The following is a 17,023-nucleotide window of genomic DNA, read 5'->3' on the forward strand; positions in this document are numbered from 1 at the left end:
ACTTGCAGAGTTATATTCAGAGCAATCAAATTCCTGAAATAACTTGGATAAAAAGAAATAAAACTCTGCTAAGACTGTAACACAAACAATTACGCTCTCACCTCTTTGAGTCTAAGAGCAAAGAAGCCATCACTTTGTGTGCTGACGGACACACTGGCGAGGTCTGATAGTGGGACGCTGGCCTTCAACTGGCCCGTTTTCTGGTCAGCCAAGATGACGTTCTTCTTGGTTAGCAGGAAGATTCGGGCTGAAGACTGTAAGTGTGAGTAAAATGATCTGTCAATCCAATGTGGTAACATCATGAAGAAATTATAAGACTAAAGTGTCTTTTTTAAATGCATGTTTGAGCTAGAAAATTGGACAGCGTTCTGATTAAAGCCACCTATTCATAAAGTCTGCCATCTACTGGAATAAAAAGACTATAAGCTTAACATGTAAAAAACATCAGATTGCTGAGCAGCTTGGTTAAACACACGTTATTATTATTATTATTATGCACTATGTCTGTGCAGAAAAGTCTCATTGTAGCCCTGGGTTATATTTTGGAGCTCCCTTACCTTTCCATTAGCCCTGTTAATCTTGTTGACCACGTCAGACAGCAGAATCTTGTCTTCCACAGCGCTGCCGAGTTTCTGATATTTCGGGTTTTTGCTGATCTCCAAGTAGTCTCCTTTAAAAGGCTGTCTCACGCTGAGACAAAAGACAAAGTCAAAGGCATCCAAAGATGGTTGCATCACAGGGAACATGAGATGTTTGAAGCTTTACACTGAACGTGGAATTAGACAACTCACTCAATAAGTCATCAAAACGTATATAGATGTTACTTTTATATAATACTGGATGAAATGAAAGAGCAGGAATGAAGAGTGAATTTAAGGTACCTGCTTGGGTAGAGAGCCTTTTTACCCTTGAAGAGCTCGCTTGCCTCCAGCTTCTCTTCGTAGACAGTTTTCTTCTCTTCTGTGAATTGGCTCCTGTATTTCTTGCACTGCACACATCACAAGAAAACACAAGAGACTACTGTCTTTACTGGGTCTTTACTAGTGACTTGAATGCTAGATTCAATTGACCTAAAATGAGCCAAAAATGCAGAAGCAGTTTGTGAAAAAAATTAAGGACATTTCCAAAGGAATCAAGAGGGTAAGTAGAAGCCAGGTGCAGCTAATCTGATGCACATTATTAACTGAGCAAGTTTTGTCTGGAGCATTCAATTGTGTACCAACACGATGCCAAGGAGGAAAGACATTAGCAATGATGGAAATGAAGCAATTGTTGCTGCTAATCAATCTGGAAAGGGGTATAAGGATATTCTTAATACAATGTGGAGTCCATCATTCAGCAGTGGGAAAGATTATTCAGAAGTGGGAAAACATTCACGGTAGCCTTACTAGTAGTGAACACCCCAGCTCCAAGTACACCCCAATATATTATTGTGCAATGCTCAGAGAAATGGCAAAAAACAATCAAACAAACCTCACAAACAAACCCAAGAACTACAATTCAGACACTACAGGCCTCTGTTAACATGTTAAAGTTTATGACAGTAAAATTGGACAGAGTCAATGCGACGGCTAAAACTCAAGCCACAAAACACATCAGCAAATCCACAACAGAATGACTGACTGGACCATTTTAATTTCTTTTTTCAAATCCAGCCCTCAACCTGATTGAAATGCTGTGACGGAACCTCAAGAGAGCTGTGCATAAATTAATGTCTGCAAACGTCGATAAACTAAGGCAAAGTTGTAAAGAAAGAGGGCCAAAATTCCTCCACAATGATGTGAGAGGCCGATATAAAAGTGAAGAATGACCTCAAGTTATTGTTACTAAAGGTTCTACAAACTATTGAATCATGGGTGTCCTCTTTACGCATTCCGCATTTTGGCTCAGTTTTGTTGAATAAATGATGACAGTGTAATATGTCATGTGTTATTCATCTGAGGTTATTTTCCTACTTTATTCTAATAAGTTGTAAGGACAGATTTTCTTCTTATCTGATAAATAAAATTGTGTAAAAGGGTGTCCCGTCTTTTTCACAACTGTATAAATCCATCACTTCTTTTCTCAGGTTTTTACTGTGTTCTGTAATGACATGCTCCTCCCTACACATCTTTTATAACTTAGCTGAGAGGATCATTGTTGCGAGAGTTGACGCGTCAAGAATACCGACTACATTCTGCTGCACTCAGTTTACAAGAAAACGAGAATAGAATACAATGTGGCTGAATGCGTCAGACAAACCCTCCAGAGGTGAAAGATTCTCCGGAGCTCATTGTGGACTCCATCCAAGAAGATGTAAGGCCTGGCAGGCCAGCTCTTGTCGATGGGAGACATGGAGGGCAAGCTGCTCTTCAGGCCAAGGAAGTATTTTTGCATCTGGACACACGCACAAAGAAATTCATTTTTATTTCTCTACAATACATTGAAACCTTAAAACATGCATACAAAAGCATAACTACAAAAGTGCACATGCTCAAGCTCTGCTTACTATTCTCTGGATGGTGAAGTCATAGATCTTCTTGCCTGCATTGGCCCTGAAGAACTTTCTGTACTCTCGACGGACCTGTTGGAGCAAAAGCATGAAAATAAATAAGCAGTCAATCACTTCAAGACCCCTCTTAGTTTCATATGTAGTGGGAAAGAAAAAGAGCACACTGAAGGAGGGATGACAGCAACATGAACAGCACATTCAAATAACAAGACATTTGGTTAGTCACAAACAACAAAAACTGGAACAGACAAAGTGAACTCCGTTCTGCTGGAATTAATCTGAATTAGGACTGCTTCAAATTAATTACTGAACAGGTGATGATGGTTATGACGAACAGCGCTCGTGCTCCCCGTCATGGTCCAAACTGAGTTGTAAACGGGTGCACTGTAAGGCACATGGTCAATTATGATGAAAAGGATTAACTTTGAAATACATAACAATATGCAGCCTTTACGTCTAAAACCAGACAATCACCAAAACTAGGACATACACCTGATGACAAAGAAATTAGCAGCACCAATACTGTTGGATACACAAACAGTGCAGGTATGTGGGTTAGATAGAGAGAAACGGGAGACGCGGACAGTAAGAAGTTGGGTACAGATGAGTGGCAGACAGCCTCTGCCGCACTCTGTTGCTTTAAATCTGCAGCAAAGCATTTCAAGTGAAAAGAAAAGTTCCACAATTGATCATCCCAATTCAAACGACTGTTTTTATGACAATGATTGTCTTGAAGAGAAAAATGTTGCATGAGAATCTGCGGCATAAAAACTTAACTTCTGTGAAATAAGGGTGATTCCCTTATTTCAAATAAATCTACCAAAATTAAAACATTTTCAATAATATTGCAGGCATTTTCAAATATCTTTGTGTCAGTGTAACAGTGTACGTATCTGCTTCTTATAGCTGCTTTCTGATGTGTGGATAAAGCAGCTAAGTTTCAGAATTTGGCAAAAATAGTGAATTAAGTGAGGCTGCAACACTGGGCAGAGGCTGGCTTTCTTAAGACTACAGTGAAGATGGTTGAGGAGGATGAGGAGGGTCAGAGGTGTGGAGTAGGTGGCACACTTTGTGATGATGGCCGCGCCATGGGGCTGGTAGGTACCTTCAGTCCCTGCCAGTAGGCCCAAATCACAGCGACAGCATTCTTACGCCTGGCCTCTTCTTTCAGTCTCCTGAGCTCCCTGCGAGCCTGTTCAGGGGTTGGGCGGGAAGAAAGAGTGGAAAAAAATGAAGCGGCGGCAGATGAGAGGAAGAAGAGGCAAACGCTTCTCTGAATGAGGTCAGCAATGTCAAAAGCACACACACAAACACACAAGCCCTGTGTGGCCATTGACAGAGTAAAAGTTCTTCGCTACTGCTCCTGAAAACTGTTGGTCAGATGGACATTTATCAGGGAGACTTCTGTAAAAAAGACAAAGTTTGTGCTTTTAAGTGAAACCTTTTTGCATAGCACGCAAAAGTCACAACGGAGGCAGTACAAGTCAACTCAAAAGCATGCAGTAGATACACAAGAAGAAGAAGAAATCATGCAGAAAGAGCAGGCAGCGTGCAGGAGTCAGGCATGGACCTCAGAGGAAGAAGCTGAAAACAAGCTAAAAATACAACACGTCTCTCCCTGATGTATTGTATGTCTATCAAAGCTGAAAAGACAAGCTTCCATGAACATTTCGGTCCCATATGCAAGACCCCTCATCACTTTAGCAGCGAGTATGTGAGAAGATGTATGGTAAAGTGGCTTATATCGCTAAACAAATGTTTGGAATGACTCGAGCAGACTGATGGACATGTTAAGGTATTTTTGTGGAATGGGGAGTTGAAAGGGGGGCGAGGGGGGGTAGGCGGCAAGTCAGAGAGTCACTGCAAGTCAAGTCAACAGGCATCCCAAATACCTTGGTGCCCTGCCAGCCGGCCCAAATGACCGACACGGCATGTTTATTCCTCGCCTCCTCCTTCAGCTGACGCAGCTCTCTCCGAGCCTAATGAGAAGTGGGTTGTGGGTGAGGATTATTTCAGCGACAGTCAAAACTTTATTGTTTGAGGAGAGCTGGTGTGACAAGGCATCATAAAGAAACACTGACTGATAACATGAAATGATGTCAAGGGAGGGAATTCCCAACAATCACTTCTGTAACCCTGTTTATGGCCATGTTCAAAAGAAAAGGAAAACATACGACAATGGAATTGCCTAGTATATAGATAATGTTATCTTCAGTGTCATAAAACTGCTGTCCAGTGACGAGGCTTCATGTTTGGCAAGAGCAAGGTTCACACTTTGACCAAAAACAGATCAATCTTAAACACCATTTATGATGATATGAAGACAATGTGGATTATCAACAACAAATTATATCTTGCAAGATAATAACATGTAGTTTAGTCAGTTCTGACAGCAAAGTCGCTGTCACTCTGTCTGCAAACAAAGTTGTGAAAAATGTGAACAAAAACTGCAAATGATTTGCTGCGGTTTACAAATCATTTACACCCTATATCTAACGGAACAGAGGTTAAACAGGGAAATTGTTTGTAGGAATAGGACCCAGATGATTTAGTTTTTAACACAATACGTGGGGTATAATCTGCTAAAAAAGAGCTCATCAGTAATTTGACTGATTTACAACAAATTAGCACGTATACAGGATATAAAAAGGGCATCCCAGAGAAGATGAATCTTCTAGGAGGTAAAGACAAAGAGGGGTTTAATAAAAAAATAATAATAAATAAATAAATAAATAAACAAACAAACAAACAAACAAACAATAACAGGCTCAAGAAACTCAAAGGAACAAACTGTATTTTGGTCTGACAAATCAAATTGTTCTCGCGCAAGCATTAGCGAATATAGTCATGAGCAACTTCAATTTACAAAGGACATTTAATGCTGAATGATATTTAAAGGTTTCCGAGCAACATATGCTTCTGGGAAAAAGCTGTAGTCAAGCTGTCTTACTTATGTCATCAAGACACTGTCTGTGCACAGATTGCTACACCATAGCTCTATAATTAAAGAATCCAGGTGCTAGCTGGCTTATACTCAATATCAGAAACTACAGTAGTGGGTCTTTTGTCAGAAAAGTGCTTACAGCACTGTTAAAAGTAAAGGTGCACCCGTTCCAAACGTCTGGAACCACACTGCTGGTGTCAAATTCAAACCAAGTCATATAGTATTTGTTCTGTTTCAATATCTGGAGTGGACTTTATACTTTTTCAGTCACATTTTTGGTATAAATGACTAATTCTGTCTTTACATAAGGGTTTGTGGCACAAATTCATATGTGCAATTGGCAATATATTATTGAACTATGCATAAGAATGGGACACCTAAGTGACAATCTGACATGAAACAGCCAAAACACAGAAAACAGTGATCGGGAAGGCTGATATATCAGGTCAGTGACCTGACCAAGGTTCACTCAGCAGCAGTGCTGTGCTATGCTATTAGGCAGTTTCATACTAAGAATGAGATGGAACGTGGTGAACAGGGATGACAAGACAGCTGGGACAGCAACACACCAAGGCTGGGTGGAAATACCTTGGTTCCCTGCCAGTATGCCCAAATAACTGTCACGGCATGTTTATTCCGAACTTCTTGTTTTAGACGTCTCAGCTCCATCCGAGCCTGGTGGGATGCGGTGGGCGTTAAGTAAGACAGGTTGAAGATGTGTGAAGGGGTAAATTGAGAAGGGAATGTTGAAAAGGAGTAGGGAAACAAAAGATAAATGTTGTGCGATCACCAAAAGAAGCAGGATTATAGAGAAAAACAGCAGCAAAATCATTAAAGTTAGCTTTAAGAATGAAATCCTTGCAAAACTGAGGTGTCATTAGACAGGAATGCTGTACAGTGAAAAAAAAATAAAAGAAAGTGTTTACAGCCATGTGGTGAAGAATACATACATATTTTTTTTTTCAGTTTTGATAAAAAGAGAGGCCGATGCTCCCTCTCAGACATCCCTCTGTACTTTAGACCGTACCTGTGTGCCGTGCCAGTAGGCTGCGATGGTGGTCACTGCCTCCTTGCATCTCTTCTGGTATTTCAGTTCTCTCAGAATTTTGCGGGCCTGGAGGGAAACCAGCAAACATTTTCATTTAGCCTTTGTTCTAATTTCCTTGTGGCTAAATTTCATTCCAAAAAGAGTGAATCAACAGCCAGCAGCGCACCTGCCAGCCTCTGGTGTAGGACTGCACCACAGTGGTGGCCCTCTTGACCTGCTGGTACTTCTTTTGTTGCTGTCACATGAAAAAAAAAAAAACAGACGTTTTATGAACCAAAGTGTTCCTCTGTGTTTATGTGACTTTAAGTTTTGAGTGTAATTAACAAAATGGTCTCACTGTGTATCGGCGGAACCAGGCTGCCACCACTATCTGGCTCTTTTTCAGCAGCAGGAAATGAGTGCGGCACTTCCAGCCTCTGTAGATCTTCTGAATGAGCGTGGCAAGGTTTTGCAGGCACTGCCTTCTTCTCTCCTCCAGGAAAAAGAGCTACGAGAAGACACAAAAAGTAAGTACACAAGACAGGAACCATTTATACAGTGTAATGGCTGTTGAGAAAAGCTGTCGATTATTAATATCTCCTCTGGATCGTAAAATGTCCCCGTCAATCAATAAAAATATTTCCTGCAATCTGAGCAAATACCAAAGACGCGATAACAAGAACAAAGTCCAGTCCATCTATAGATTAAAGAACTCTTTAGTGTTTGGGCTTACAGCCAGAAAACAATGAATGAGCATGAGATTGATATGACTGATCTATAGCACTTATCGGCTGCTGTAACTCCGTATTTGTCCGTCTTTGGACTTAATGCCTTTCGGTTCACTTCAGTCCACATTGGAAAACAACACAATCTCATAAATATTATTTCAGGATTAGGGCTGTGATGATATCGGATTTTTTTTCCTACAAGTATGATAATGAAATTATCTTCATATCATTACAGAAATATAATGATATATTATTAAATGTATATATAAAGTGCAATAAGACTAATTGATGTGATCAAATTACATAAAACAGATGGGAGTTAAGGGGCATTAAATATTGTTCAAAAACCAACCTGCATTCAGTAATATTACAGTTTATCAGTTGATTATCATAATAATAAGCAATATTGATATATCATGGCACAGTAGTGGCCTAACACCTGGTGGAGCGACTGTAAATCTCCCCCCCTTCCCCCCCGGGTTAAAATCTGCTTTACTTAACTCTGTGTGTGCCGTTTTGCAGCTACAGATATGAGAAGGAGATAAGCTGATCAGATGGAGCAAGCAATTTCAGATGAAAAAAAAAAAATAATAATAATTCTCCCAGCATGAGATCATGTTGTTTCAGCCTCTGTTTGGGCTTTCTCTGGTGGGAGAGAAGGTGCATGCAAATCCTGCAGGCTCAAACAGTCAAGGAGCCTGCAAGCAGAGAGTAACTCATTTCCCATGTTATACAGGATAACTAATTGAAACCATGTGTTTTCAGAGTGGTGGTTTGCATGCTAATTGCTGTGTTAGGGGGGCTTCAAGTGCAGCCCACCCGGCTTTACAAACATCTTACTGTGAGAAAATGAGGTGGTTGAGCACACTGGATTCAACCTTTCGACTGAAACGTAGCTTGTTCTACTGAAATACCCAGCAGATGTCAAAACTAGCTGGGAAAACCACAAGATTAAGGGATAAAGGCCTGCTTAGTCTATTTAAAAATGGATGTCCTGTACCGTTCTTGGGTTCCTGATGAAGATCTTGGAACGGCCATAAGAGTATTCTTCTGTTGGAACCTGGAGGTCAGCCATCAGCACCTCCACTCCTTCCCTAATGGAAGAAAGTGGAATCAGAGGGTTCATCCAAAGCACACTTGAAAGTAGGGGGTGGCCATACAAAATAAAAAAGGTACAGAAGCAGTGAGAGGCCCTTAACATAGTGTGGAGAACAGGTTTGAGGATGAAGAGGGAGAGGCAGAGATTGATTATATCAACATACCTGGATAAATATAAAAGGGAGACAAAGACTAAAACCTTTCAAAAAGCTTAGAGATGGCAGAAAAACAAGATGCCATTGTGGGGAAGCGCAGATAGGAATCAGTGATTTTACCAGTGCAGTGGATGAAGCAGGCAAGTCTGGCCGATATGGAATGGAAGAGCCCGATAAGAATGACACGTCTCCACATGTTGTGGTTCAGAGAGGCAATGATTCATTTCTGATGAACAACTGGTATGTGACACGCCTGCTGCTAGTTTCTGTGAGGACAACTTTTCACATGTGTAACTATCCTGAACTCTGTTTTTCTCAGTAATGCATATGTGTGCTGTCATTTTCAAAAACTTTTGTTTTGTTTACATTCACTTTAGACTATTAGTCACTTGTAAAGCAAATCTAATCTGTTGATTCAGTTAATCGTTTCCCCCTATAGGCTTTGTTTATCTTGGGAATGCCAAATAAGCCCTTTTCCTTCATTATCATTGCCTCACAGTCACAGCTCCAGTCACACCTGGGAGCTGACCAATGCAGCTACAGCCTATTAACACTGGTCACATACACTCCGCTGGGAGTAGTCTGAATTTCAGTACCTAAGAATTTAGAAATGCTCCCAGGTGTCTTTAGCTAAGGTCATATTTTTCTCACCAAAACCTTGGAGGAATTTGTTTTGGAAAGCTTCCAGTGACAAGACCCTTTGCATCACCCCCCCCCCAACCACTCTAACCAGCTGCCCCCTAATGTCACAGGCTCAGGATAAGCACACCAATTACCTGGCAGGCCCTCTCCAGTGTGGCCAGGTCTTTTTGCAGAGCATTTTGTAGCGTTCGAGGCAGGGCTCGTAGGCCTGGCGGAAGGCATAGCCTGCTCTCCTCACACGGACGTTCTCCATCAAGCCCAGGTAGCGCGCCTGATGGCGGACCAGAGACTCGGTGAAGATGTGGGATGCCTTCTTGTCATTTGGCTTGATACACCTGAGAAGAAGGAGGAAGTCAGGACAAATGCTTAAACCAGAGGAAATACTGCAACGTAGTGGGACCTTAAAGAAATACTTCCCATTTATCCAACCAACTGTAATTCTTGTTATCCAGTGAACACATTCATACATTTTCCAATGCGACATAACTGTTCAGATTTCAATAACAATTTTGTACAAATGAGGGTACCAAATTTACCGGATGTAGTTTGGGTTTTTGGTCTGAAGGTTACTCATCAGCGTGCCAACAGATGCTTTGAACTGGAATCCAGCAGTCGGTGGTCTCTTTAGGTTGACTTTGGCAGGATTGCCTTCAGGGAACAGCTGTTTGATGAGGCTGTGGTTGGCCTTGTACATGGCCTGAGACAGGTCCCGGTACAAGAGATCATTGTTCTTGTCAACGAAGCCTTCGACACGGTACAGCACCTTGACACAAAGTGGAAAAAACAGAAGACACTAGGTGACTAAATGTTTTCCCCCTTTCTTTCATCATAAAACGTGGCATAATTACAAGAACTCTTTAAACATTTAATCGCATCATGAATTTAAGTTCCTGCTAAAATTGACTCATTTGCATTTAGAAATCGGTGTTCTGTGCAGCGTCTCCAGTACCTTGCCAGCGTAGTGCTGGATGCGGAAGCAGTTATGTGGCAGGCTGTGGTCATTGAGAAACTTTGAATTTTTGCTCAGGCGACTCTCAAAGTGTTGGTGTTCAGCACAAATAGTATTCAGTTTGTCCAAGAAAGTCTCATCAGTGACTGTCCCCGGCCTCAGGCACTCCTCATCCAACATGGCCATGATGCCATTTTGATTCTGTAAGCATAAGATGTAGCACAGGTCTAATTTAGACAACCGTCGATGGTGAAAATGTCATGTTTTATTTCTAGCTGGTCTTGAGCTCCAAAACTCTGCCAAACAAAAGGCTGACCTTGCTAAAACACTTATTCAAGACTACGGTATTTTCTAAGGCACACAATCAAGCGGAGTGAAGGTTTTATGGTCTCCAAGAAAGCCGACTTACATTCTCGATGAGGTCGCAGATGACGGCATTGTTGAAATACTCAATGTTGGTCCACTCAATGTCCTGCAACATAAAACATTAGGGTCAAAGGGTGCAATAGCTTTTCTATCTTTTCAGAGAGCTCATTTTTCCAACACCAGACAGACTTCTACAGCGCTGAATGGCTCATGAAATAACACTCTGGACCGGGTCAAGTACTTGGCCCTTTGACAGACACCTCTTCCACGCTGGTACCGCTATGACTCTGTGGGTATCTACAGACAACTCTGCACAGTTTATCAGTTAGAATTTATACATTATACTGCATTGTTAACACACCCGTGCCCATAATATAATCTTTTAACATGAAATATAGTTTTGTGACGCTTTGCTTTGAGGATTTAGTAGTGGCTTAATGCTTCAAATGAAGGGTTTAATGTTCCTTGATTTCACAAACTGCAAAGCTTCACAACTTTTAACAAAGTTCTGTGGTAAGGAAATAAAGGGAAAGACTGCTTTGTGCACTGCCTTTTAATTCTTTTAAAAAAAAAAAAAAAACTAGAAAGAAAACAAATGGATCTGGACAGCTGATAACAGTTGCAGTTATTCATCTCCAATACGTCCTTCTCTCTGATCTAAAACTTAAGAAATGCACTGATGTGCATTTACTAAACATCTGTGAAACTTCAAAGGTGTGACCGTCTCTGCTGCTTAGATGTTATGTTTTACAGGTCCGCTCCTCCAAATCTCTCCTCATTCTCTACAGACAAAGGAGGAACAGTACGCTTTAAATCCTGCCCTCTAAAAAAGGCTAATGGCCACTGAAAAACACATTTTTGCCCCACAAACTTCACAGCTATAAGTGGGTGGGGAAGATGCATCCATGTAGGCAAAGTGACGGACATTTTGAGGGGGAGGATGCAAAAGAAGGTGTGGCTTAAACTGATGGGTGACTGGCCACATTCCTGATTGGTAGCCTCCCCCCTACCCTTTTCTTCAGCTCTGTGGTATTTTCCCATGCAGTATACTGGACAGAAGCCAGGGGTAGAATATCATTGGTTGTGGCGTTAGTAGGAAAGGGGGTGTGGGGGTCACCACTGCTGCACTCATACACATAGCTTTGAAAACAAACAGCTCTTAAAGGCCCACAACGGGGAGTGTTTACTCTCAATGAAGTGAGGGATCATTTCCGTCCCAGAGAGTCCAGAGAAGGGAGAAGTTGGGGAGGGCGGGAGAGATGAGATAGAAAACATAAACAAAGCAGAGATGCATTTGCTTCAAGGACAAGAATGTAGGATTTATGTGAAACAGCAGAAGGGGTTAAACAGATGAGTGACATGACCAGGTTGGGACAATTCTGAGGGGGCCTGCCATGATGAACTATCAACACAATAAATTGAGCACTGAAATCTTGAATGATGTTCAGGTGAAAGAAACACCAGAGTACATGAAAGATGCATGACAAAACATCAGAGTCTGATCTAGGGATATATTGGAATCAGAAAGAATAATATTCAAACAATTTCCAACCTTTTACATGACTGGAGTTTGTCGAAGGTGTACACTTACCTCTCTGATATACTCCTCCTGCTCCTCCCGCAAGGTCAGCTCGATGAAGATCTGCTGCAGCTTCTCATTGCAGTAGTTGATAATGAACTGCTCAAAGCTGTTGTCCTGTATGAGCAGCAACAGGAACTATTAACACAATGCTGAAGGGGGTGGAACACAACTTGCCCTGCGCGAGGGGTTTGTTTCATTTGTCCAGAATTTTAAGAAATTTCTCCAAGCTTTGTGTTTTTTTTTTTGTTTTTGTCTTTTTCATTTCTTTAGGAAATTTTAAAAGTGGGAGGATAAGTGCAAAGACCATCTTAAACTCTTCTTTTTCCAGGTGAAATATTTCTAGGGGTATATCCAATGTTGATTTCTGCCTCACAGTCCAACAGCTGGCTATTTTACATCAGTTCCCTTTAGTATCTTCTTAAGAAAGAGGGACTTTTTCATTACAAAACAAGGTTTGTAGAACAGACAACTGCATCTACAATAATACCACCAATCACAGACATTTCAGAATCTGAAAATTCAAAACTGACAATTCATGGATGGACTCAAACATCACTTCATTATTTTTTTTTCAATAATACTCAATCCCATGTGACTGTGTACACTGTTTATTTTGAACAAACTAGAGGCTGCAGCAGGTGGGATTTACTGCCTCATCCCTCTGACAACCATCCCTGAGCAAACATTTAATCCATCTGGACAGTCATATCTAGATAGTCGTGACTGTAAATCCTTTATCAGAGCAAGTTCCTGTAAGTTGTCAGACTTACTTGATCATAGATGAATTATTAACAATTCAATAGCCTCATTCACCTTTATTCCCCATATCACTCAATTGTCACACAATTGTCATTATGGTCAATTATGACCATTGAGTTGTGAGTCATACTTTGTGGCAGAAGGTTATGCTGGGTTAAGGTTGACATTCATTTGCCAAGGACACAAGTATGGTTAGAGTTTTGTAGCAAGTTAATTTAAGCACTTAGAGTGAAGGACACAAAGTTTCTTAGTGACCAGGAAATGGGACAAAGCCTACAGGGAGAATAGTTTTTCATTTAAAAACTCCATTTCCTTCAACTGAGAAACCAAAAGGTCCTCTTCACCCTTAAACACACACACACACACACACACACACACACACACACACACGCATGTGAATTGAAACGCGTCTTTTCCCAAGTGGCACCAGATACCAGACTGAAATGTGTCAAGGAAACTCCCACCCGGAAAATTAAAAAAAAAATAAATAAATAAAAAAATAGATTCTGTATGTATTGCAGCTAAAACTTTGATTTATGACAAGCAGTTAAAAGCAGCTTGAGGAAGCAACCATGTTAAAACTGCATTTGAATCTAATGACCTCATTTCACAGAGGTGATTGTTCACTTTCCCCAGGGTAAGGGGAAAGCCCCAGAAAATGAACAATATACATTCCAAATTAAATTCAAAGAGGGCAGAAAGTAGAGTTGCTTGCAATGGTTCACAGTGTGCACTACAAGCTTGTTTTTCTTGATTTGAGTATCTGTTGACTTCTTCTAGATCTGTGTGCATCTTTCTAGCAGATATCAAACTCAATATCATATATATTAAGTCACCACAACTATTAAAATGGCACTTCAATATATCATCTTATTACACATAAATATTTGTCAGTGAGGTCACATCTGTGATGGTATAAGAAAAATATCTGCAAATGTTTTTTCAGTGAGATCAATAGATCAACAGCTAGTCTGTGTTTGTATACACAGCATAACAACTTCAGAGTAAAATTGACACGCTACAGTTTAACAGGGGTTAGATTACTTTTTTTTGCAATTGTTTTTGTTTACGATAGAGCATTCCCGCTCTGTGTGCTAATCAAAGCTAACTGGCTGTTAGCAATGGCTTCAAATTATTGATCAAGCATGTGAGTGGTTTCGATCTTCTGCTCCAAATTAATTAGGGTACATAAAAAAAAAAGAATGTTTGTGTGTGTGTTTGTATGTCAAGAATAAGAAATTATTCTTCTAAACAATTAGCTTTTAAAATTCCTCCACTCTTCACAACCACAAACCAAAACATAAATATAAGCTACAAAAATACACTTAGCTGCCATTTTAGTAAATGCACCTTGCTTTAAAGTGTGCCAAAAAATAAATCCTCCTGGACCAGAAGTTACTATACACCAACCAATATGAATGGGATAGAAATATTAGAAATGCCTCATAATGCATCACAGTTTAACAACACAACAAACTACAGCCAAGAAAAGCCGTCTAAAAGCTAAAAAAAAAAAAATTCTACTGTATTCTTAATGCAAGCTGGTAGCATTAAAATGCACTAGTTTCAGCAAGGTGCACTGAGTAAACTGGCAACTGACTGTATGAATCAAATGATGCAAAGGCTTCTTTAGCATCTTTTCAGTCTCGCGGCTATGCCGCACATCAGAAGCCCTTTGAGGAGCTGAATTAAGTCTAGAGGATCACGACATGCTCAGTGGCACAGCAAACAAGCCGGTGCAGGCGTTACTTACTCCTTCCTGGTGACCCAGACACAACAGTGAGAGGAGAGGAAGGACTTGAGTGTGAGTGGGATGAACAAGCAGGGAAATGCAAAAGACATGAACATATGGGGGGGATGGGGGACTGGAGGCATCAAGCAATAGAGTGTGAAACATGTTAAACCATTTTACAGTGCACTCGCCTCACGTGTTTACATGCGCTTAATCTCATACAAGTTCTTACTCATATGAGATGCATAAAACATGCTGTTTACCGTTTGATACATTTGACAACATTTATACGACGAGTTGAAGATTTGCGTTTCATGTACACTGACCAGTATATTCATGTTGGGGCCATTTTACTAAATTTGCCCCATAAAGAAAAAAAAACAAAACAATTTCTCTCTTGGGGGAATGAAGCTTAACTAATGTGATGTCAGTGTGGTTTCATCAGCTCAGAGATGCCGATAAGCTCTACACAGGTAGCAAAGCACGGAAGCAGCCTGGAGCAAAATTCTTTTCTGTGTTTGGGTGGTCTGTCTGCAATAGTCTGTCTGTAAAGAGGCAGTTTGATCTGCCATGTCTCTTACCTCAAATATCTCAAAGCCATAGATGTCCAGTACGCCCATGACTTTGTGGCGAGTTTTAGCTTGTGCCTGCAGGAAGACAATATAGTCAGCATGACAGTGTGATGCAGACGTTACTTACTCATTAATATCAAAACTGAAGTAGTTTAATTCATTTGAATCACACATCTTGTTGACTTTACTTACTTTTATGCTTTCATTGATCCTGGTAACTAACCAGCTGAACAGGCGGCTGTAGAGATTTTTAGCGAGGGCATCACGGGCGTAGTAGGCCTACAAAAATACATTATTCATGATGGCAATGAAACATTGGAGAAAAAAATGCATCATTTAATTTTATTTACATTTTTGCAGAAGCAAAACAGATCAAAAGGATACAGCAAATAAAATCTTTACAAAAGTCAGGTTAATTTAGCTTTTGCGAAGGCCACGTCTACAGTGTCCATGTTATATGATCAGTCTAAGTGAACTTACTAACCCTCAAATATGACCTACATTTGAGTTTCCAGGAGGAATAAAGCTCATTTATAATGTAGTGGTTTTCATGTAGCATTGACATGGATCGGAGTCGGCAGCCAGTGGAGCGAGTCAAGACGGGGGGAAAAAAACGTCACTTTATCTTTTTATGCATCGAGTGCGTGCAGGTTTTTGTACCACATGTGGGACAGTGATGACCGGTTCATACCAGTTTGACATAAAGATGTAGCTTTGAATCTGACCTGGGCCACATTAAGGGTGGTGGACACTTTCTCCATCTTAGCCTCAACTGTTCGGTAGCTGAAGGCTCTCTCCAGCACTGATTGTTCGGTCCCCAGCAGCTCACACATCTCCTTCAAATCTAAAGACAGAGACAGGAAAGCTTAATCAAAAATAGGACTTCTGTCAAGATAAAATACTGAATTAGAGCTGTATGTAAGACTGACATCCCTTCTTTTTTATCATAAAGCTAAACATTAATCTTGGCAAAAAAAAAAAAAAAAAAAAAAAAAAAAAAAAAAACACCTTTCAATATTACAACTGCAGGAGTTAACACACACTTCTCATAGCACATTTCATAAAACCCATATTGAGTGAGCAGGATCACAGAGGGCGTTACCAGCCAACAGGGGGCAGTGCCCTATGGCAAGCTGCGGGTCACAAGTTTGAGTGAGTATAATATCAAAATGAAATAAGAGCATGAAAAATTATATCCGCTCATGTGATTTGTTTAATCATTACTATACACAGGCAGCTCAGTTTATCATCCCTACATCATGCTGATAATAATTCACATAAATTGGTAATCACAGGCATAAGGATCAAACCCACCATTTTTGTCTTTGATGCGGCTCTCGTCGATGCCATTGCAGCGCGACTCTGGCTTGAACTCAATGTTGCCAAGCTTCAGCACTGCAGCTACTAGCTCCAGCACCGACTGCATCTCATCCTCCATGAAGCCCACGATCTGCATTGCATTCTGTGGGAGGGGTGGGGGGGGGCATGCAACATGCAAACAGTGCAGAAAATTAAGTTATATTGTCATTTCCCAATGTGTGACTGCAAACACACCACTGCTATAAGACTAAATGATTACACAACAGCCTGTGAGTGCAGTGTCACAAATTAGACAAACAAGGCTATGCATTCAGCACAAATACCTTTTTTTTTTTTAAGCACACATTCTTGTTATCCACACCACCACTCAAACCTGAATTTGTTCACCCAGTAAACTACATCAGATAGCTTAACCTGTAAAACTTCCAATGAGTAGGAACACCGTGGAAAAATGTAAATCTAGTCTACAGTAAATTACATCTTCAAAAGAATCTGGAGAAATCTGAATTAGCAAGGACGTTTAAAAAAATTAAAATAAAACGAACAAAAAAACAAAACAACAACAATGCTGCCTGAGGGCCCAAAGGTCATTGGCATGCAAAGCATTAAAAACAAGCATGGTACTTCCATGGAAATAACTGCATGGGCACAGTTCCAG

At 40.6% G+C, this 17,023-nt stretch overlaps 1 protein-coding gene across 4 annotated transcripts in view; it reads right to left on the bottom strand.

Moving 5' to 3' along the window:
- myo1b (myosin IB) overlaps positions 1-17,023 on the bottom strand; it is a 56,677-nt gene that overhangs the window by 1,008 nt on the left and 38,646 nt on the right. Inside the window, exons 10-30 of one of the 4 annotated variants that reach the window (XM_075480187.1) lie at positions 16,360-16,507; positions 15,771-15,889; positions 15,238-15,324; positions 15,055-15,120; positions 11,992-12,096; positions 10,444-10,506; positions 10,035-10,235; positions 9,622-9,848; positions 9,220-9,420; positions 8,191-8,284; positions 6,821-6,970; positions 6,650-6,718; positions 6,463-6,549; positions 6,024-6,110; positions 4,384-4,470; positions 3,597-3,683; positions 2,489-2,563; positions 2,242-2,376; positions 882-988; positions 558-690; positions 102-254 (exon numbers count right to left, since the gene is read on the bottom strand). In XM_075480187.1, coding sequence (XP_075336302.1) covers positions 102-254; positions 558-690; positions 882-988; positions 2,242-2,376; positions 2,489-2,563; positions 3,597-3,683; positions 4,384-4,470; positions 6,024-6,110; positions 6,463-6,549; positions 6,650-6,718; positions 6,821-6,970; positions 8,191-8,284; positions 9,220-9,420; positions 9,622-9,848; positions 10,035-10,235; positions 10,444-10,506; positions 11,992-12,096; positions 15,055-15,120; positions 15,238-15,324; positions 15,771-15,889; positions 16,360-16,507 — 2,481 coding nt within the window. The remainder of the gene's footprint in view (positions 1-101; positions 255-557; positions 691-881; positions 989-2,241; positions 2,377-2,488; positions 2,564-3,596; positions 3,684-4,383; positions 4,471-6,023; positions 6,111-6,462; positions 6,550-6,649; positions 6,719-6,820; positions 6,971-8,190; positions 8,285-9,219; positions 9,421-9,621; positions 9,849-10,034; positions 10,236-10,443; positions 10,507-11,991; positions 12,097-15,054; positions 15,121-15,237; positions 15,325-15,770; positions 15,890-16,359; positions 16,508-17,023) is intronic. The other 3 variants (XM_075480188.1, XM_075480189.1, XM_075480190.1) reach the window with 3 other exon arrangements.

This window comes from Odontesthes bonariensis, chromosome 12 (genome assembly GCF_027942865.1).
Source record: "Odontesthes bonariensis isolate fOdoBon6 chromosome 12, fOdoBon6.hap1, whole genome shotgun sequence".
NCBI lineage: Eukaryota > Metazoa > Chordata > Actinopteri > Atheriniformes > Atherinopsidae > Odontesthes > Odontesthes bonariensis.